General features: G+C 37.6%; 1 protein-coding gene across 1 annotated transcript in view; it reads right to left on the bottom strand.

The window, feature by feature from the left end:
- LOC127658763 (low-density lipoprotein receptor-related protein 1B-like) overlaps positions 1 to 23,868 on the bottom strand; it is a 471,292-nt gene that overhangs the window by 131,409 nt on the left and 316,015 nt on the right. The window contains exons 27-32 of the mRNA XM_052148252.1: positions 19,656 to 19,787; positions 17,089 to 17,316; positions 16,358 to 16,532; positions 14,832 to 14,926; positions 12,053 to 12,202; positions 183 to 323 (exon numbers count right to left, since the gene is read on the bottom strand). Coding sequence (XP_052004212.1) covers positions 183 to 323; positions 12,053 to 12,202; positions 14,832 to 14,926; positions 16,358 to 16,532; positions 17,089 to 17,316; positions 19,656 to 19,787 — 921 coding nt within the window. The remainder of the gene's footprint in view (positions 1 to 182; positions 324 to 12,052; positions 12,203 to 14,831; positions 14,927 to 16,357; positions 16,533 to 17,088; positions 17,317 to 19,655; positions 19,788 to 23,868) is intronic.

The raw sequence follows: 23,868 nt of genomic DNA, 5'->3' as shown, positions 1-23,868 counted from the left end.
AAGATCGATACATGCATGTAAGGATCAATCTTCTTGATACAACATTTCTGTAGAATTGGAGTTATCAATATTTCTTAAACAAGATCGAACCAAACATCCCTAATGCTGAACTTCAGTCGATGCTTTTCAAAGGCCATTTGCCAATTGAATTATGCATTAACTTTGACTGTAAGGCGCCCCACCTTTCTGCCCATCTCTGTCATACACCTTCATGTGTACCACTCCACTGGTCTTATTGCGCAGCACTGCTGGGTTACGACCATCCTGTTTGGCAACCGTTCCCAACTGAGTCAGATCCTCATCTGCCCACCACAGCTTGCCACCTGGAAAAACAGATGAATTATTCATTTCCCAAAGTCACACAAACAGCAGGTCTGATTGCCAATGGAGGCACATGCCATTATCATTTGTTTGTCCTTTTTATACCACATGCACATAATCCGGTAGTGCTGTGCTCTGGTTTGATGCCAAAACTATGCAACACCACAGTGTTTGGATGGGCGAGGGAGGGAGAGGGAGACAGCGTAAAGTAAAGAGATGGGGCTTGAACATTATGCATGTTCTCTTCCCAGTGTGAGTCAATGAGGCAGAGCTTAGGGCAGCTTGGCTACGTGCCCTGGCCGAAGACTAGGGCTCTTCATTCACAAAGCCATCAGAGTGCATCTATTCTCACTGTTTCGCTGCAGCTAGCAAGCCCCTTGTGTTGTTTCCACTCTGTAAGACTGAGTGTGCCACAAAGTGCCTTAGAGATGGTCCTTGGCACCATGCCTAGACCATATCTTTCTGCAGCAGAAAAGCATTAAAGTTGGTGGAAGTGGTAGCTCTGCAACATAAACGAAACACATTTTTTATGTGTTAAAGTAAAGATAGCATTGAATGTAAAGGCTGAATAAATGATCAACAAAAATTTACCTTGGTAACAATAGTGCCAAGAAAGGAATTACACTAGAGTGGTGCTTCCCCTTGCAAAACTCACTGTCACAATGTTGGAGTTCACCTGATAATGTACCCAGTATTTCTTAATCCATTGCAAGGATGACCTGAGTTGTTTGTAGAGTGGTGCTAGGGTGTTAGCTAGGGTCTTGCTAGGCAATTGCTAATATGTTCGGAGTGGTTACTAAACAGTTGCACTCTGTTCCAATTAAAAAGAGCCCAAATTCAAATCTATATGACATTTCAACATGATTACACGGGAAGTCAGAATGTTGTTTCTAAAAGTTCCATTATCCTACTAAATTAAACTAAATTCCACCTTGCTGTATTACATCCTGTACAGCTGATAATAGTTCACTTTTGGTGCCTCTCTGTAGACATTTCTGAAGCTCACACATGCTCAAACTGGGGGCAGTGTTTTGAATTTTGGTAGACACGATTTGAGCTAGTGAAAAGTCAAATTTTTGTTTCCGATTTTACTGTGATATCAGTTTGGATGTTTTGATGCCTAGACATGTGTACAGCCCTTTTTGAAGCAAAAACCAGCATGATCTCATGAGAATTACAGTACATGACTATGGCAAAGAAAAATGCTAATTAAATAAAAATTAAATTATGTGGTTAATTACACTCATTGCTGCCGTTTTTAGGTGAAATGTCCACTGAGGAGCGCTAAAAGAGAGTTAAATGTTCTCCCAAAGAGATGAGGTTTTCAAGGTTAATTCTCTAGCGAGTTTTAAATCATTAAAACATCCCTACCCTAACCATTAAACCTAAAACTATAACTGATAGTGTCAAAAAAGCAGATATGCGGTGAAAAATTCAATTACTGAAGCAACCACATGATTTTTTTGATACTTCTATGACATTTTTGGTTAAAAAACTCTCAGTTTTTTTTGTCATAAGACAGCATTGTGTGAGAAATGGAGCAAAAAGTGTTTACTGCAAGAACTGGTAATCAGCAATTTGACTGCAAGTAATTTTCCTTGAAGCAACTTGTGTTTATGTCATCAGGAAACCACCACAATATGTACACCAAAACAAGTAAACCCATTTAGCAAAACATTTTGTAATATTAATGTGATTCTATGAGACCAGGTTGGAAAAAATAAATAAATAAACATCATTATTGATCGCTTGGATATGTAATAACATACCTCTACACAATAAGCCTCACAATTTGAAGCAGCTTTCATATCCAAAGCACAAATGTTGTGCCTCAAGTTTGGGGTTTGTTCATATCCCTAACCACCCTGTCTGACCAATAGATTGCCTTACCAAGCATCACTAACACAATGGAAGATTCTGAAAGCTTCACTGTTTGAAATCTGATCTCAATTATCAAATAATTTAGATAGTTACAGTAGTAAGAATGATTAAAGGGTATTTTGATTAATTTTAGCAAGGGAATAACTGATTTCTACTTTCATTAATACAAATAAAATATGCATGTTTACACCTAGCTTAGCTTCTGTAATCCTGTTTCATGTATGATTATCAAAGATCACAACCACAAAAACATAAAATAATCAAATAAGACATTCAATTCTCATCCATAAACCAGAGACAAATACTAACTGTTATTCCAGGCCACAGTCGGCTTCCAAGTTTTAGATATTTGCTTCTTGTGGTGAGGCCAGCTGTATATAAATGACATCCTCCAGCAACCAGAAAAGTATTTGACATTCAAGACTGCTTGCATAGGTCATCACTGCAGTCAATATTAATCTTCACCTGTCTACGGTGAGAGACATCAGTGATTGCCTGAAGGTGTAATGTCCAATTAAACTGTTTGATCACAACCCAGCACAGGTCTTAGTGTGACACACCCCACTAAACAGCAGCTTGCACTTCCCTACGTGGTCACAAACCATTAAAGACTCATACTGGCTTCCTGTCAGGAAAATTGCTTTAATTTCTTCAGCCATCATGCTCTTGAATTGCTTTCTGACGGTCTAATAAGGAATGTGACTTTGATTCAAGGCAGCCATTGGATCTTTTGCAATAATGAGCGTGCATCTATCAAAACAGCCAGCTGCCCTATCGATTGTCTGATCATTTGTCTGTATTGAGTATATTTTTCCTGCACACCTTTCTGTAATGATAACACCTGCCTGTCATCTCATGCTTTTGTGATCGCATATAGAACACAGGGAGGTAGATTTTACCATGCCAGGTGGCCAAAATTGTAAAGCATTTCCATTACAGCAACACCAAAGAAAATTTTAAATGACATCAAATGATAGCACGTTATACGGGTTTACCTTGGCAAATCCTCTCATTTATGATGCTCTTGCTAGAAGGAAGATATTGGAGAAATATGAAGATCTTGTGTAGACTAAATAGAAAATTCACCATCTACCTGTACACCACAAAAGCAAGCTCTAAATAGAAAAATTAAAGAACAGGAACTCAGCAAAAAAAAGAAATGACCCTTTTTCAGGACAATTTTTTAAAGATAATTTAGTAAAAATCCAAATAACTTGACAGATCTTTATATCTAAAGGGTTTAAACAATGTTTTCCATACTTGTACAATGAACCATAAACAATGAATGAAAATGCACCTGTGGAACGGACACTAACAGCTTACAGATAGTAGGTAATTAAGGTCAAAGTTATAAAAACTTAGGAAATGAAAGAGACCTTTATACTGACTCTGAAAAACACCAAAAGAAAAATGCTCGGGGTCCCTCCTCATCAGCGTTAATGTGCCTTAGGCATGCTGCATGAAGGCATGAGGACTGCAGTTGTGGCCAGGGCAATAAATTGCAATATTCGTACTGTGAAATGCCCAAGACAGTGCTACAGGGAGACAGGAAGGACTCCACGCAGTGGCAAACCATGTGTAACAACACCTGCACGGGATCGGTACATCTGAATATCACACCTACGGAACAGGTACAGGATGGTAACAACACCTGCCTGAGTTACACCAGGAATGCACAATCCCTCCATCAGTGCTCAGACTGTCCGCAATAGGCTGAGAGAGGCTGGACTGAGGGCTTTTAGGCCTGTTGTAAGACAGATCCTTCCCAGACATCACCGGCAACAACGTAGCCTATAGCAGTGGTTCCCAACCTTTTTCCTTGGGGGGGCCCCCCCCATGTACATATTTAACAATCCGTGACCCCTCCCCCTCATATATATATATATATATATATATAGCATATATTAATGCTATGCACATAAACACACACACACACTGTATATAGTAACTACATTTAGTTTTACGTTTTTAATGACATTTTATTACATGAATACACAGGAAAAGTTCCTTTCAACTTCAAATGTTTCCTTTTAGCCTAATATTTTCATTTTTACACAACTAGTAAAACGCAGTTGTTTCTCTTTTTTTTTCAGGATTTTGTGTGTAAACATAGAATACTGAATGTTATGACGTAATGTTAAATATGCACGGTAGAATGCTGTATGTAGCCTACTTGCATGCATGCACAGATCCTTATTTTTTACAAGGCTAATCATAATGTCTTTTCATCTTGCTGTCACAGCATTTCATGCTGTCATTTGCCAGTTTTTCACCACAAAAGACACATTCTGGCCGAGACTCGTCTTGGCCTTCAATAAAACCAAAATGTATGTAGGTTTTGTCATAGTGTCTTAACTTTTTCTTCGCCTCTGCTGAAGAATCACCGCATTTACGTTTCTCTGCCATTTTCCTTTTGATTTTGCCGTTACTATGACAACAAGCACATTGGGCAAGTGACGGTGTGCGCGCAAAATTTAAATAATTATTTTATATAAGAGATAATTTTTGACTGCCTTATCTTGGCATTGTAAGCATATGATTTTTTTTTAAAAAATTTGAAAAAATATTTTTATATAAAATTATTAGTGGAACATTTTATGCATCTTTATTCACCTCAAAGCATATCCGCTCCCGCGCCCCCCCCTGTGAACTCTGGCGCCCCCATGAGTGGGATCGATTTGGAGGTGGAGGGTCTGTCATGGTCTGGGGCGGTGTGTCACAGCATCATCGGACTGAGCTTGTTGTCATAGCAGTCAATAACAATGCTGTGCGTTAGAGGGAAGACAACCTCCTCCCTCATTTACATTTACGCATTTGGCAGATGCTTTTATCCAAAGCGACTTACAGTGCACTTATTACAGTGACAATCCCCCTGAAGCAACCTGGAGTTAAGTGCCTTGCTCAATGACACAATAGTGGTGGCCGTGGGAATCGAACCAGCGACCTTCTGATTAACAGTTATGTGCTTTAGCCCACTACACCACCTACAGCATGTGGTACCCTTCCTGCAGGCTCATCCTGCAAGACAGGAATGACAGTGTTCGACCATGGCCAGTGAAGAGCCTGGATCTCAAACCCATTGAGCACATCTGGAACCTGTGGGATCAGAGAGTGAGCGCAAGGGCCCCAGAAATATCCAGGAACTTGCAAGTGCATTGGTGAAAGAGTGGGGTAACATCTCACAGCAAGAACTGGCAAATCTGGTGCAGTCCATGAGGAGGAGATGCACTGCAGTATTTAATGCAGCTGGTGGCCACATCGGACACTGACTGTTACTTTTTATTTAGACCCCCCCCCCCCCTTTATTCCATTTCTGTTAGAAACATGTCTATGAAAAAGTCAGTTTATATGTTCATACAAATATTTACATATGTTAAGTTTGCTGAACATAAAAGCAGTTAAAAGTGAAAGTATATATATATATATACACTCACCTAAAGGATTATTAGGAACACCTGTTCAATTTCTCATTAATGCAATTATCTAATCAACCAATCACATGGCAGTTGCTTCAATGCATTTAGGGGTGTGGTCCTGGTCAAGACAATCTCCTGAACTCCAAACTGAATGTCAGAATGGGAAAGAAAGGTGATTTAAGCAATTTTGAGCGTGGCATGGTTGTTGGTGCCAGACGGGCCGGTCTGAGTATTTCACAATCTGCTCAGTTACTGGGATTTTCACGCACAACCATTTCTAGGGTTTACAAAGAATGGTGTGAAAAGGGAAAAACATCCAGTATGCGGCAGTCCTGTGGGCAAAAATGCCTTGTTGATGCTAGAGGTCAGAGGAGAATGGGCCGACTGATTCAAGCTGATAGAAGAGCAACTTTGCCTGAAATAACCACTCGTTACAACCGAGGTATGCAGCAAAGCATTTGTGAAGCCACAACAAGCACAACCTTGAGGCGGATGGGCTACAACAGCAGAAGACCCCACCGGGTACCACTCATCTCCACTACAAATAGGAAAAAGAGGCTACAATTTGCAAGAGCTCACCAAAATTGGACAGTTGAAGACTAGAAAAATGTTGCCTGGTCTGATGAGTCTCGATTTCTGTTGAGACATTCAGATGGTAGAGTCAGAATTTGGCGTAAACAGAATGAGAACATGGATCCATCATGCCTTGTTACCACTGTGCAGGCTGGTGGTGGTGGTGTAATGGTGTGGGGGATGTTTTCTTGGCACACTTTAGGCCCCTTAGTGCCAATTGGGCATCGTTTAAATGCCACGGCCTACCTGAGCATTGTTTCTGACCATGTCCATCCCTTTATGGCCACCATGTACCCAACCTCTGATGGCTACTTCCAGCAGGATAATGCACCATGTCACAAAGCTCGAATCATTTCAAATTGGTTTCTTGAACATGACAATGAGTTCACTGTACTAAAATGGCCCCCACAGTCACCAGATCTCAACCCAATAGAGCATCTTTGGGATGTGGTGGAACAGGAGCTTCGTGCCCTGGATGTGCATCCCACAAATCTCCATCAACTGCAAGATGCTATCCTATCAATATGGGCCAACATTTATAAAGAATGCTTTCACCACCTTGTTGAATCATTGCCACGTAGAATTAAGGCAGTTCTGAAGGCGAAAGGGGGTCAAACACAGTGTTAGTATGGTGTTCCTAATAATCCTTTAGGTGAGTGTATATATATATATATATATATATATATATATATATATATATATATATATATATATATATATATATATATATATATATATATTCCGTATATACAATAAAGTAGACAAAGTAGATTTTTCCAGATTTTTCACAGGTAGTATATATGAAGGGATAATTCATTTTAATTTATTTCCCTCTCTATGCTAAAAAGGACTCTTTGGTCTCTGATGACACTCAGATATTGCATATTAATATACCCTTCTTTTAGAACTCAGTGGGTAATCTGCATGGCAATGAGCAGTATTGCATTATAAAAACACAGGCTGCTGATATTTGAAAGAACTGTACTATTTTGTGTTCTTGGAACGGATGCCTGTCTTACCATAAACAGCATATGTATAGAACTGAGTCAGACTTACTTATCATAGGATAACATCAATCATAGTAATATTTAGTCTTTTGGCCTTTTTTGTTTTGTATTCACACTGAGGATGGGATATCACTTTTTACCCTTTATAATCAACTACACTTGGATGGCTAGGGAAAAGGGATTTAAATGCAAATGTACATTATAAAGAAAAGGAATGATCTTATGGTATTGTTTAAACGGTTAATAGTCAAAGGTGAAATTATTAAAATGTTATAACAAATTTGAATTGCAAAACAAATGACCCTCTGTCCTAGGTTTCTCCCTGCCTGCCCCATTCCAAACATGTAACTGCTTGAGACAATGTTGCTGTGTCAGGCTTGTTGAGATGCTCAAATTAACAGAGCAATGTATCGAAAGTGCCACAGAACCATAGTGTTTCACTTTTTAGGAAAATCAACCAACAAATTGCTTATTTACAGTTGTCTCTTGCATGTTCATTTGGTATAAGAGAAAGTATTTTAACATCAAAAAATAATGTTTAAAGAGGTGAACATGGAATTTTTATGAATTCCAATTACTACCCACTCATACACCTACTCAAGGTCTGCAGGACCACCCACTCACCTGCATGCTTATTTAACCACCCCTGGTCATGCAGGCAATAGGGTGGATTTTGCTTTACAGTGTTGTGTTATTGATCCACGGTGCTGGTGGCATGTGTCTTCTGACTACCATTCCACACTACCACCCAGGGTGGCAGCTAACGTGGTGAAAGGTGAAAATGATGCTAGAGACTCACAACTAGTCCAGAAGCATTGATGTAAAATGTCCAAAGCATTAGTCATGGGGCTAGCAGACACAACCCTGCTACCACATCCTGTTGAACTTCACCCTAGGTCAACCTTCGCAGTGAAGTTTGGGTTACGTTACCATTTGGAGATTAAAGTTTTATGAAATGATGAATCAATACTGTGTCTCAATCAGCTTCCTTGCTCCCTATGTCTTTAATCATTATATTATGAACAGGAATTCATGCACTTGAAAGGAGATTGATTCACTAAGTATTGTGACACTTACTGTATGACTCAATTACCTGTGACACGATAACTAGGATGTGCTTTGAAACCCAGCTGGTATTAATCATAATCAAAATAATGTATAAATTACACTATAGTGTTCTTTTGTGGTAGATATTAAAACTGTGATTTAAAAAAGCTAAATTAAAAAATATATATATATATATATATATATATATATACACAGGTAGTGTATTTTTTATCTTCATATAACAACTGTAACATTTAAAATACTATTTAACTTTCATGAACATTATGGATGAAAAATAGTTATCTTTAAAAGAGTAAATTAGGCTTTGACATCATATTTATACTTGTGCTCATCCTCTAATGACCTGAGAGACTACAGAAGATTTAATGACATTTCCAGTTAGATAACATACTGAGCAACGATGACCCAAGGTTTAACGGTGCATTCTGGTAATTTTTAGGGAGCTAATATTTGAGTGCACTGAAACGCCAATTCCTTGTTCAGTGCCCTAAAATAAGGAGCTGATTAAGATGCTCTTTTGAATATACAATAAAGCTTATGTATTAAATAATGTATATTATGCTTTGTATATTTGATATACATTATATTTTGTAATATTTAGTATATTTTTACATAAAAAAAACAAAACATAATTTAGTATGTTTAAGTGATTTGAATTATGGGGGCACTAGATATGTCCTCATAAGCCACTTTTTTAGCATAATACCCTTGTAATTACAGTTTGTTACCTAAAAAAATTACCTTATAAACCACCCAAACCCACACACACACACACACACACACAATGTTGGTGCTGCTATTCTTATGATGACTCTCCAAAGAAATAATGATTTGTATACTGTACGAACTATATATACACTCACCTAAAGGATTATTAGGAACACCATACTACATACGCCTTCAGAACTGCCTTAATTCTACGTGGCATTGATTCAACAAGGTGCTGAAAGCATTCTTTAGAAATGTTGGCCCATATTGACAGGATAGCATCTTGCAGTTGATGGAGATTTGTGGGATGCACATCCAGGGAACGAAGCTCCCGTTCCACCACATCCCAAAGATGCTCTATTGGGTTGAGATCTGGTGACTGTGGGGGCCATTTTAGTACAGTGAACTCATTGTCATGTTCAAGAAACGAATTTGAAATTATTCGAGCTTTGTGACATGGTGCATTATCCTGCTGGAAGTAGCCATCAGAGGATGGGTACATGGTGGCCATAAAGGGATGGACATGGTCAGAAACAATGCTCAGGTAGGCCGTGGCATTTAAACGATGCCCAATTGGCACTAAGGCCTAAAGTGTGCCAAGAAATCATCCCCCACACCATTACACCACCACCACCAGCCTGCACAGTGGTAACAAGGCATGATGGATCCATGTTCTCATTCTGTTTACGCCAAATTCTGACTCTACCATCTGAATGCCTCAACAGAAATCGAGACTCATCAGACCAGGCAACATTTTTCCAGTCTTCAACTGTCCAATTTTGGTGAGCTCTTGCAAATTGTAGCCTCTTTTTCCTATTTGTAGTGGAGATGAGTGGTACCCAGTGGGGTCTTCTGCTGTTGTTGCCCATCCGCCTCAAGGTTGTGCGTGTTGTGGCTTCACAAATGCTTTGCTGCATACCTCGGTTGTAACGAGTGGTTATTTCAGGCAAAGTTGCTCTTCTATCAGCTTGAATCAGTCGGCCCATTCTCCTCTGACCTCTAGCATCAACAAGGCATTTTCGCCCACAGGACTGCCGCATACTGGATGTTTTTCCTTTTCACACCATTCTTTGTAAACCCTAGAAATGGTTGTGCGTGAAAATCCCAGTAACTGAGCAGATTGTGAAATACTCAGACCGGCCCGTCTGGCACCAACAACCATGCCACGCTCAAAATTGCTTAAATCACCTTTCTTTCCCATTCTGAAATTCAGTTTGGAGTTCAGGAGATTGTCTTGACCAGGACCACACCCCTAAATGCATTGAAGCAACTGCCATGTGATTGGTTGATTAGATAATTGCATTAATGAGAAATTGAACAGGTGTTCCTAATAATCCTTTAGGAGAGTGTATTCTATCCCCTAACCGTACCTCTAAACCTAACCCTCATAAAAAACTTTCTGCATTTTCACATAAAAAAATTAAAATAAAAAAAAGCACTGTTAAATATGTTTTTTAAATGATTTGAATTACGGGGATACTAGCATATTACCCTTGTAATTACCAGTATGTAACCTAAAACAAATATCCTCGTAAACTGCCCACAACAATCCACCCACACACACCCCTCCACACATGCACACGCATGCACACACACAAATACTAATCTGATCTCTGCTGGTTTGTCATACTATAAAATGAGAAACATATCTGTCCACCAAACAGACTCAGAGGTTATTGCAGAAGTAAGCAACACAGGCTTATTAATTGTGATAGATAGCACCTACTGAAAGTAACATTTTGCTGTACCGTGCTACTTCTTTTAAAGTAACCCATTAGTCTTTGTGGCAGCCTGCATTCTGCTCCAAATTTAATAATGACTCAAACATTGTTTAATTAAAATAATCTGTCACCACTTCTTACAAATTACATTTGTTATTCTGCTCATCATAGCTGCTCTAAAATAGAATGTGACTATAGAGGCTTTCCAAAGATTAATAACTTTATAGCATGCAGACAGTGTAATCAGTTAAATACTGGAGTTTAGGGAAATAAATATATGCAAATGAATGATGTGGGGGAACATGTTGCTTCCCATGCATACAGACAGTGAGTAATTTTCCCAACACATTTCAATGCAAGAAAACATGTCAGATGCAATCTATAACAACAGAGTGCAATATATTTAGGGAAAAACTTAAGGCAAAATACATCAGTTTACAAAAAAAAAAGCATTTGTTCGATTCATGGTCAAAGAAAAAAGAAAAAAGAGAGAAGAGAAAAAAGAAAAAAGAAAAAAAAGGTTATGCTCTTTACTTTCTAATGCTACTACAAACATGACATGTTTTTTTCAGCAAAGATTCATAAGTAACACACTTAAGTAGGGCTTAAAAGTATGATTAAAACTGCATTGCATCAAATTAATGCACTTTTCTGCTTTTAAACCCTAAAGGGTGTTTACTCTTTTTGGAGCCCTTTAAAATCTGCTTTATTTTTTTCCCAATTTCTATTTTATATTTTTCCCTAATATTGAGTTTTTGTTTTAATCGGTTTTAAAGTTTAATTAAACACTTTCATTAAAAGGCTGTCTAATCAAATTAACTTAGTTTAATTTAACAACTTTCATTAAAAATAATATTAACAATAATACAAATAATTACTTTCAACATTCAATTGCATTATTTTTATTAAAGCGCTTCTTTACGGATCCTCACAGCACAATCCAGCACAGTTCTGTTTATACATATACACACACACACACACACACACACACACACATACATACATACATATATATATATGATATTCACTACATTTCTCATAAATGTTGTAGTTTGATACTACAACAGCAAAAATAAAGAAATAAATAAAACATAATCCACTAAATTAAATAACTTTTTCAATTGGAAAAAGTGCATTTAGACAAAACATCAGCATATGCCATCAAATGAACATACAAGTAACTTTTTTTTTCTTAATTTTTACGGTAAAAAAAAAACAGTCACTTGCATTTTCATATGATGGCATATGGCTGATGATTTGTCTGCAAGCAACTGGAATGTCAAGTTATTACAACAATAGTGGTTAACCCTTGACCTAAGCCTCACTAATAAAGAGGAAATAAGGCATTGTCACTTACCCATGACTGCAAGAGCGGTGGCTTTAGTTAAGTCCTTCTTCATGCTCTCAATGACCTCAAAGCCACTACCATCCAGATTACACCTGTTGATGGTGCCATTAGCAGAACTGATCCAATATATCTTCCCTGCTGGAAAGTCAATTGAGAGTCCTGAGGGAACCGAAGATCCTTAGTTAGTTACTAGCTTTTTTTGCAGAATAAATACTTATTAAATACTCAGGAATATTTCAAGATAATAAAATCATATACCTGACAACATATATAAATGTGCTAATGGTGTGAACATACAATGGTGCCAAAAAAGTATGTGGACACTTATGTCATATTAAAAATGTCTAAATGTCTTTGAATGACAATAGAATATCAAACCAACTGACAATTTAGTGTATGGACACTGTCTGGTTGTAAAACTAAGGTCCTATATGGTGTACGTTATGGAATGTTAGGGGAAAGCAGGCACACCCACAAAACATTTGTTCTGGGGTCTGTGAAGCTAGGTGGTGGCCTTGCTATATTGTACAGTGCATCCGGGAAAGTATTCACAGCGCTTCACTTTTTCCACATTTTGCTACAGCCTTATTCCAAAATGGATTATATTAATTATTTTCCAAACAAATTCTACAAAAAATACCCAATAATGACAACTTGAAAGAAATCTTCAAATTTATTAAAAATAAAAAACGAGCCTTTGCCATGACACTCAAAATTGAGCTCAGGTGCATCCTGTTTGCACTGATCATCCTTGAGATGTTTCTACAACTTGATTGGAGTCCACCTGTGGTAAATTCAGTTGATTGGACATGATTTGGAAAGACAAAACCTGTCTATATAAGGTCCCACAGTTAACAGTGCATGTCAGAGCACAAACCAAGCCATGAAGTCCAAGGAATTGTCTGTAGACCTCCGAGACAGGAATATATTGAGGTACAGATCTGGAGAAGGGTACAGAAAAATTTCTGCAGCATTGAAGGTCCCAATGAGCACAGTGGCTGCCATCATCCATAAATGGAAGAATATTGGAACCACCAGGACTCTTCCTAGAGCTGGCCGCCCGACCAAACTGAGCGATCGGGGGAGAAGGGCCTAAGTCAGGGAGGTGACCAAGAACCCGATGGGTTCACCAGCATTTCTCAGTGGAGAGAGGAGAACTTCCAGAAGAACAACCATCTCTGCAGCACTCCACCAATCAGGCATGTATGTTAGAGTGGCCAGACGGAAGCCACTCCTCAGTAAAAGGCACATGACAGCCCGCCTGGAGTTTGCCAAAAGGCACCTGAAGGACTCTCAGACCATGAGAAACAAAATTCTCTGGTCTGATGAAACAAAGAATTATCTCTTTGGCCTGAATGGCAAGCGTAATGTCTGGAGGAAACCTCATCACCTGGCCACTACCATCCCTACATGGTGGTGGCAGCATCATGCTGTGGGGATGTTTTTCAGCGGCAGGAACTGGGAGACTAGTCAGGATCGAGGTAAAAATGAATGCAGGAATGTACAGAGACATCCTTGATGAAAACCTGCTCTAGAGCGCTCTATACCTCAGACTGGGGCGAAGGTTCATCTTCCAACAGGACAACTACCCTAAGCACACAGCTAAGATAACAAAGTAGTGGCTACGGGACAACTCTGTGAATGTCCTTGAGTGGCCCAGCCAGAGCCCAGAATTGAACATCTCTGGAGAGATCTGAAAATGGCTGTGCATCGACGCTCCCCATCCAACCTGATGGAGCTTGAGAGGTTCTGCAAAGAAGAATTGGAGAAACTGCCCAAAAATAGGTGTGTCAAGCTTGTAGCATCATACACAAAAAGACTTGAGGCTTTAACTTGTGCCAAAGTTGCTTCAACAAAGTATTGAGCAAAGGCTGTGAATACTTATGTACATGTGATTTAATTTTATAATTTTTTTTATACATTTGCAAATATTTCAAACAAACTTCTTTCACATTGTCATTATGGGGTATTGTTTTTAGAATTTTTAGGAAAATAATGAACTTAATTAATTTTTGAATAAGGCTGTAACATAACAAAATATGGAAAAGGTGAAGCGCTGCGAATACTTTCCGGATGCATTGTATATAATGCAATGTCACTGTAACGTTTTTAAATGTGAATTAATTCTTCAAAATTACCCAAATAATTTTCAGGCCACTGTGTGAGATGGCTCTTTTAAGCTTTTAACTTGTGACCCTGTAATGACACTCTAAATCACTCCACTAACAGGCATCTCTGTCAAAAACCTGTTTTAAAATTGACATGGGGAGAGTTTTACAGCGTGTGAAAATTGATTTTGACAATTGAAGGATATTTCAATTGATCCTCAGGACAGCTCTGACTGAGAGGTCCAGTGCAAGATACACTCCCAACAGCTACAGACAAGACATTTAACTCACAAACATCATGAACAGCCTTAAAACAAACAGTTGAAGCTTATGTGCTTTGCTCACAACAAGTGTACAAGGGTGTAAGAGATACACAGAAATTAGACTTAAGTTGAAGTGTGGGTAGTCAGAAATTTCTTTTTTAAAACTGAATTAAAGGTCAAAGTATCTTGCTAGTTATTACAGGATAAATAGTCAGATTTGTGTCTTTTACACCACTAGGGGCACCAAATGGTTTCAAACAGATTTCTCAACCATTCCCTTAGTCATTGGTCAGATAAATGAACTGTCCCACCACAAACTCACACCATTGGTTGAGACAATATTGCTCTGTCAGGCTGATCAAACAAACAGAACAATGATTTTAAGTGTTGTTTAGAGAGCGCTGAAATGAGACATACCGATTGGTTCCTTCTGATTCTGATGAAGAACCTTCCTGTTACTTCCGTCCATGTTGGCAACATTTAATGTATTTCCATCAGTCCAGTAGATTTTTCTAGAACATGAAACACAAAGTAAATTTAACCTTTACCTTTAGTCAATTTAAATGTAAGATTCCTTAGGCATCGTGTGGTTTTTACTGCTTTTGAAAATTAAACAAGACAATCAACCAAACAGAAATGGAATTTAAAGTTAACATGAAAAGTAAGTTGCAACCCATTTTCTTTTCATAATCTGATATATTTCATAGTGAAACAGGATATTAAATGAGAAAAAAGGGTTTAGACATTGTCAAAGGTCGCCAACACATGGAAAAAGGTACAGTACTACACAAGACTCAGTAATACTACATGCACTGAAGATGTTGTTAAATTATACACTGTTTTAGAATACATTATAATGCATTGCTGTGCAAATCGTATCAGCCACAATTTACACAATGATGCAAATAGTATATACCACTATCCTCTAAAAGTGTAAATACCATCTACCTTACCTTAATTTGGTCATTTAAATTACCAATAAATAAATACATCTTCATACAGCCCCCAAAATACTAAGGCCGGCCCTCGATATGCTTATTCAACTCATCGGTGTATGAATAGGTGCAGTCGTTAAATATTCATTCTGTTAAAATTCCCCAGAAATTAAATTATTATTCCCAATTGAGAGAAAACGTATTTCCTTAAAAAAAAGTTACATGAATTCATGACATCAGCCAAAAAGAACAGTCATTTCAAAGGTGGTGCACATTTTTATGAAAGATTTGGAAATGTTTTATATATGCACAGATGAATCAGGCACAATAAGGAACACGCATTAAAGGGTAACTAAACACCTGCTCAGAGTCTGACTCCACCCACTAGAAATATTTGAAAATGCTGGAAAAGTGGGCAGACCCCGGCGGGGATAGAGGGAACGAACCGAGTGCGGGGCTGAGCGGGGGGGCACCTGAGACTCGTAGTGACGGATTAATTGACAGCTGCTGTCAGACTCTATGTTATTATTATTCCTCACACGGTCGCAAGACGACATGTACATGAATCTGGCGTGGTGAGCTGGAACCTGCTTACGTCAGCTGTCACCGCTTACGTCACGAAGTACCGCAACAGCCAATAGGAAAATTCAACTGCAGTAGCCACCGTTCAACCTGAAGAGGGCAGCACTCAGACGTTTTTACACCATATATTGTAAAATTAAAACACTTTATACACAAATGTCAAAAAAATTACTTGAATCAATGACCAGTACTAATAAAGCCCCATGCTTACAGATCATTAACTAAAAAAAGTTGGTTTAGGGTTTAGTTACCCTTTAAGTAAATAGGGTCAGTTTTGTTTTAATGCTGACTTTAAATATATTTTTGCTCCTCCCCTTCAAATAACATATTTCCCCTCTTTATAATAAAAAGATTGAAACTAAAATATTTTAAAATATATGATAAATATCCCAAATCTAATACAAACATATCATATGGGATACTTACCCTTTGGCTGGGTGCAAAGTTAGACACTTTGGTTTGTCAATACCATGGATGACTGAGGTTTTCAGAGATCCATCTAGTCGGGCAACATTGATCTGTGTCTCTTCATTCTCAGAGCTCAGCCAAAACATGTTCCTTGAGAGCCAATCTATTGCCAGCCCACGGCAGTTTTGAATATCTGCACATACCAGAACAGGTAATTACCATGGAGGTGCACATCACAACTACAGCACTTCTGTGCAGGCTGTAATAAAATGTCTTTACTTATGATGGGAGCTTTCTTCACTGTGTAAATAACTTGCAATGACACATGATTTGCATTTTGAACACATTGAGAAGGTGGAAAAAACACATTGTGCTTGATAACAGTATTCCGGAAATGCAGTTTAGAGAAGCAATCCCCTGAAAAAACTTCACAAAAAGCCCTATCACATAAGATATTATTTTCGTTCTTCAGTGCACTACTTCAACTTCAATTTTTTACACCACAAACCTCCTGTGAAAATAGTCTTCTCATAATTGAAAAAAACAAATCATAAAAAAACCAATGGCTAAAGTGTGAGTAAAAAGAATAAACAAAGACTGCACGCCAGCCCAAACCCACAGTATGGAAGCTGAGAAAAATCTATAAAAAAATCTAATGAACAGCCATGAAATCAAACAAAACCAAAAAGAAAGCACTGAATGCATTGTTAAAAATTGTTTTAGAGTTCTTGTTGAGAATGTTGACTCACCTCCAGAAATAACAGTTTGAAGGCCTGTTCCATTGATGAATGCACGTTTTATTGTTTGAGTCTTAACATCTGCCCAGTATAACCTTCCCTCAAGAGCATCATAGTCCACCACAGTGACATCATCAATGTCAGGAACTGTCAAAGCAGTCATGACGTTCATGTATGGATTATCAATATCCACTCCACGGATCTCTGTCCTCCTCACATAGAGTAGGAACCTCTTCAATGCTGAAGTTAGTGCCAAAAAAAAACAAAACAAAAAAACATACTTAACATTGATATATTCAACACATTTTGACCGATTGATTTCCATGACTCTTCCCATTCTTTATGAATACTGAATAAGGATTTTTAGTGATCCTAAAATGAACCTTTTTCATTGAACAAATTTAAATCTTAAAATTTCCTTGTATTAATTGTAATGTTTAAGGCACAGGTATATTTTGGTTTTGTGCGATCCGTATCGGATCGCGCCTGGCTGACTGCATTGCCTTTCTGAATATACTTTTCTGACCGCAAACGAATAAGAACGCGTTCGACACATACACACTACAATTGCTTTGTGGCACTCTTTTAGTACAGTCAATCGTCTGTGTACACGGTGACCACACACCAAGCCAAAGGCGCAATTTGCATCACACATACTGTGCGTGGACTGATCCGCAACATACACACGTAAAGTATACTTTGGCCATTAGTGTTTTACAATTATAGCAACTACAACATACAGGAGAGCAAAAAAAAATTATCAATCACCTTTCAATTAAACCCACATCAATAACACATTTTAATATAACAATTGCATATTTTATTACTATTAATGTAAATGTTAAGATAAATTGTAGCAATTTCTAAAACTCCATCACACCAAAGAATATGTATTTTCTAAATTCCTGCTTTGAAATAAAACAATAAAACATAGATTTTTAATTTATAATTTTATTAACATGGTACATTGTAAATGGTCTGCACTTATATAGCGCCCTTTCTAACCTTAGCAGTTACTAAAGCGCTTTACACTGTGTCCCATTCACCCATTCATACACACTCATACAACAATGACGGCAGAGCTGCCATGCAAGGTGCTAGACTGCCATTGGGAGCAACATTCATTGTAATTGTATACAAATAGACAACTCAAAAACCTATATCTGTCAAATGCTTATCTGAATAGATTAGAGGATGACAAGCACACACATCTGAAGCTCAGGTTAAAACAGGTAATGCACTCAAATAACATAATTCTGCTCGAAATGTTGCGTTTGTGACTACATTAAACTTCACCAGCATCTGGGAGAAACAGTGCGCTGGTTTTCTTTGCACTTTCATTGTCTTTTTTGTGGTTTATTATTATGCAGCAACACACTGACATAATGATTGATGTACTTAATCGTGAAATCAGACACCATTCACAGGAGACATATTTAAGTGACCAGGTGTAAACAGCGATGTGTCTCGCTTAACCACAAGTCATCGAATCACTCGAGACATATCTAAATACCAGGTGTAAACAGGATCTTAATACACTTTAACCTCCATGAATGCAAGATACAGCCCTAAACAAAAGATTGTATTAATATTCATGACTTTACCAGGCCTGGAAATCACACATAAAAAATGTTATCTTGATATTTCCAGCTTTTTCCATGACTGCAACATATTAAACTCAATACTTCCTCTACTAAGCTAAAACCAATTGTCCCTTCACTAAGCTCTGACCCCCTCGGATATGGTTGCTCACTCTGACAAGCTCTGCAGAAATCCTCATTGGAATGAATGGGAAATTGCAGTGAATGGCACATTTTTGTTTTGGCAAAATATTCTACGGAATGTATATTTTTTACATGGGCTGGTATGAATAGCAACATTGTAATGCATAGTTATCTAAAAACTTTTGTCAAATAAGTTACAAATAATACAGTCATTTAATAAAATGTGATTAAAAACTGTGGAGAATCAGAATCAAGGCAAACAATTATTCCAGTCACTTGAAAAGATAAAAACCTTTAATAGCGATAACACATCTAAATAGTCTAATATCTAATAAAATAGAGCTGTTTATAATGCCTCATAACACACCCAATATGATGCTGTATACAGTTTATATACTATCGCTTTTACTATGGCTTGAATAAATACATAAATAAATGAACGTTCATGTTATTAGCTTTAATATACCTTGGAGCAAATTTAGGTGTTGTTGCAGATGTTATACGTTTATTTGGGAATGAGGGCTGAAACAATTGAATCCATATCATGCTCATCTCTAGATTTACTTATTTTTTTTAAAAGAAAGAAAAACAATGCGGGTACCCGACAATGTGTTTTTACATTTTGTTGGATTATTTTGATAAAATCCTGCTTAGAAGTACTCAAACACACATTACTTCCATAGACTGTCACTGGAAAATAGCAAAAGCATGTCAGAGTAATGGCAGCAGGGCAACAGTTGCTAAGACAGGATTGGTCAGAAGCAGGGCTTAGTGAAGTGTCATTCACAGTTATACACCAGTCCCTTTTCTTTAGAATATTTGTTTTGTTTGTGGAGAGAGACCCTACATACTCACCCACACAGGAGCGGTTGTTTATGGAGAGCTTCATGAGATGAGGACAAGAACACGAGGCTGTACGGTTGTAATCAATGAGACAGAGATGGGAGCAAAGACCTCTTCCATTGTTCCCTTCGCATGGGTTTAAGCCTGAAAAACCCAGGGTGACATACATTTAAACCAGGGAAAGAAAACACGCCAAGGAGTAAAATCAATATCCTATGAATTGCTTAAGAAGAGCAGCTTGCATTTTAAGAACCTACTGAGCCAAGATATTTTTCTTCTAATGTGTTCTGGTGAAGAATTTTCAGTTTTGGGTGAACTATCGCTTTAACAAAGGGTGACTTACTTTGAAGAAGCTAAAATGTAAGATAGTCATGATTTATATATACTATATAAAGGATGCACTTGATTTGAGAAGTTTGAGATTTAATGGTTAAGATATCTGCATTAAAGAGAGTAAAACAAACAAATGGATATAACAATTGCAATCGCAACCCCGCAATGAATACATTTGTCTTGATTCCAGGGTATGGGGAAGATCTGAGGATGCTTCATCAATAAAAAAAGTACTGACAACTCCTTGTACTCCTGACATTACAGCACATTTAAACCTCTGGAATATCATCTACTGTATGTAGAAGGCCTCGGTTCTTTTTTTGCTATATTTCCTCTTAAGGTAATGTTGAGCAGGCAGATCTAGAGATGGCTAGAAGGTCACCATCATACTTTTATCTAATGGTAAATATTGTCCATAAAAAGCATGTAGTATACAAATCAGTTTGCAACTGGAATGAGGATGAGCAATTAGTATAGGCCTATTAAATGTATATTTATTCAAATATTTAATTACATTAAAAGTTTGGAATAATTTACTGTTTTGGAAGGAAATTTGTACATTAATTCACCAAAGTGGCATTCAAATGATCACACAGTATAGTCAGGACATTACTGATGTAAAAACAGCACCATTACTATTTGAAAAAAGTCATTTTTGATCAAATCTAGACAGAACCCATTTCCAGCAGCCATCACTCTAACACCTTATCCTTGAGTAATCATGCTAAATTGCTAATTTGGTACTAGAAAATCACCATTATATCAAACAGAGTTAAAAGATATTTGGTACATTAAATGAAGCATAACATTGTCTTTGTTTTTGAGTTGCCACAATATGCAATAGACATGTCTTAAGGTCAATATTAGGTCAAAAATGGCAAAAAAATAAATAGAAACAGCTTTCTCTAGAAACTCCTCAGTCAGGTGAAGATTTCATACAAAGGTCTACAATACAGTCTTCAAAGAAAAAGGACAACTGGCTCTAACAAGGACAGAAAGAGATGTGGAAGGCCAAATGTACAACTAAACAAGAGGATAAGCACATCAGAGTCTCTAGTTTGAGATGCAAGTACATCTCCAGAATTTTGCTCAAGTGCTGGTGTATTAGTTAAATACTTTGGGTAATCTGATTGCAAATCGATCTAGACTAAAAAAGGATAAATGCATTGTCGATAGAACAATTCTAAAAGATCATTTTCTCTGTATTGATCATTTATTTCACATTCTGTCACTTTACTCACTTTACTTTACTCACCAACCTGTTTCCAACAATACTTTAATTCTGGAATTAAAGAGACAATCAATTACATACCAAACATTTGTTCTTTCTTATTACAGTAATAATACATGTTAAAACGTCCTACTAATTTCTTTAGTTTAAACACGGATACTACTTACACGTTATGAAGAACATAATGTTCAGGGTTATCGTCTGCATTTGTCCGTTTTTGTAGTATAACCCTACACATGTCTGTGTATTTGGATTGTAGTGAAATATAAAAGGCCAAGGTCCATGTCAACTATTCATGAATAAAGCTTCATGTGAGCTGGAAACATGCCTCATGATTAGGATAATAGTTTTAAATGTGGAGAGTTGGTTATATTGAAGAACACTAGGTTTCCAACAATAGGTTTCTCTGGTGATCATGAAAAGAGTAATCCCTCAGCAAATGGCCAGTCATGTGAGGAGTTAGCTTGCGTGGTTAAAAACATCTGATTAAAAACAAAGGCTGATGAGCTTTTGATGCTGTTTTTACAGCAGATAAGATTTGCTAGATGCATGACACCCAGACTTGCCGGTGCAAGTCCAAATCTTGTCAGTGTAGAGTGTGTAGATAAAACATTCTGTGTAGAATTGTTGAATTTCTCATAGTTATCTTCTGCATCAGAGTTCTACATTCAGTTGGTCTCCATGGGAATTATGAATAAATATTGTGCAAACAGTATGGGTGCACTTGACTCAAGATAGAAACACATGATTTGGAAGTACCGACTCATAAAAAAGACAAGGATTTCATAAAACAATTTCAGTTAACCTTGCAAATAGAATTGCTATATTAAAGTGGAAGAGAAGTAGGCTTTCATTTGTATTTTCACTGTTGTTTTCAGCTTTGTCTGACTAGGGATAGATACACCCTTTCTGCAAACTCCAGTCGTAATTTGAAGCGGGGGCATACGTTCTTCAGTTCAATCCAGGGTTTCAAAACAAGTGTAACAAACTTCAGGTCAGGAGGGGAAGGAGGACACAGGGACTGTGAAAAACAGAATTTGTTTCTTCCACTAACCGGTAAGGGTTTTTAATGAATAAACTTCAGTGCTTACAACTTCACAATAACACAACAGCTTCACAATCAGACTTTAGCTTCACAATAGGTCTCTGGACCCAGACTCTCTCGCCTCTTACCGGTGGCGTGGTCTCTTATAAACCGCTCTCCCCAAGCTCACTGCAATTGGAAACTGGTGTTAATCATAATCTGGCTCAGGTGTATGCACCCTTACCGCTTTCTCTCACTCCGGACAGATGCTCGACCACGCCACTGCTGCCACATTCTACTTGTCGGCACAGAGCTGGAAAAGTGCTTACAACCCTTCTGGCCACACAGGCAATAAAAATGGGAACCTTCCAAACTGGTCAAACCACACATAGCCTAATGCACGTGCCAGTTGATGTCTGAAGTCTCAGCCCATTAGGCCCCATTGAGAGAGAGAACCACTTAATCGTGACCACGAGGAGGTTACCCCATGTAACTCTACCCTCCCTAGTAACCGGGCCAGTTTGGTTGCTTAGGAGATCTGGCTGGAGTCACTCAGCACACCCTGGAGTCACAAGTTCAAATCCAGGGGTGGTAGTCAATACTCGCTTAGCTACATTTTTTTTTACATCTGGACACCTAACACACTTTGAAATTAACATAACATCTGTTAATCTTAAGTTTTATATTTTAGAAAATGTAATTTTTATAAATCAGTGATGAGTACATGGAAAGAAAAATTATGATGTGACAACGTTACAATGACAAATATCTCTGAAAGTCAATGTGCTTTGCTTGGGTTCAGTGCATTTAATGTGCTATCTGCAAACATGAAATACATAAAAAGATAATCCATAAATAATTAAACAAAATTCACCATGTTAAAATCTGGTTAGTTGTCTTTTTTAGTAACAAAAATGTTAGGTTTAAATGAAAAGTTCACCCAAAAATGAAAAATCTGTCATCATTTACTAACCTGCATGTGTTTCAAACCTGTATGACTTTATGTGGAACACAATTATTTATTATTTATTTTAGGAAAACCTTGGTCAGTCTTCTCAGTACAATGGCAAATGATAGAGACAAGGGACCCAAAAGCATCCTAAAATAAGTGTTTAGTGAAAATATTTTGTTACACGCTTATGAGCACCATAAGAGAAGCTCGTTCTCATGTGCATGCATTCATGCGAGAACTTGCTTTCTTTTAAACAATGCAAGTTCTCGCATGAACACAAGAATTATCGTTTTGAGGCGAACCATTCCATTAAATTTAATTTTTTTCACTAGTTAATTGTAAATGTTCCAGTGGTGTGAAAAATGTATTCTTTAAAAGTACAAATATTTCATGTTGTCTCTCAATTAATATGAGTAAATAAAAGCTGCATGCATATTTTTTTATAAAAGAAGGTCAAATTATATTCTGCACAGTTTTAGATGGAGAACTGTGTGTCATATCAAATCTTTGCACATTTTTCTTGTTCCTTCAAAGATGCAAGCAGTCACTGAGAGCACTGTCTGCTTAACAGAAGATAAAATGCTGCCCTTCCTGGCTGCAGAACAGAGAAAACCTTGTTTGACACTGTACCATGAAACAATTAAAATAAATTTGGGTTGAGGAAAGAACACATCTTGAGCCCACA

The sequence above is a fragment of the Xyrauchen texanus genome, chromosome 18 (assembly GCF_025860055.1).
Source record: "Xyrauchen texanus isolate HMW12.3.18 chromosome 18, RBS_HiC_50CHRs, whole genome shotgun sequence".
Classification (NCBI taxonomy): domain Eukaryota; kingdom Metazoa; phylum Chordata; class Actinopteri; order Cypriniformes; family Catostomidae; genus Xyrauchen; species Xyrauchen texanus.
The sequence above is the reverse complement of the archived record's forward strand: the minus strand, read 5'-3'. Positions and strand labels throughout refer to the sequence as shown.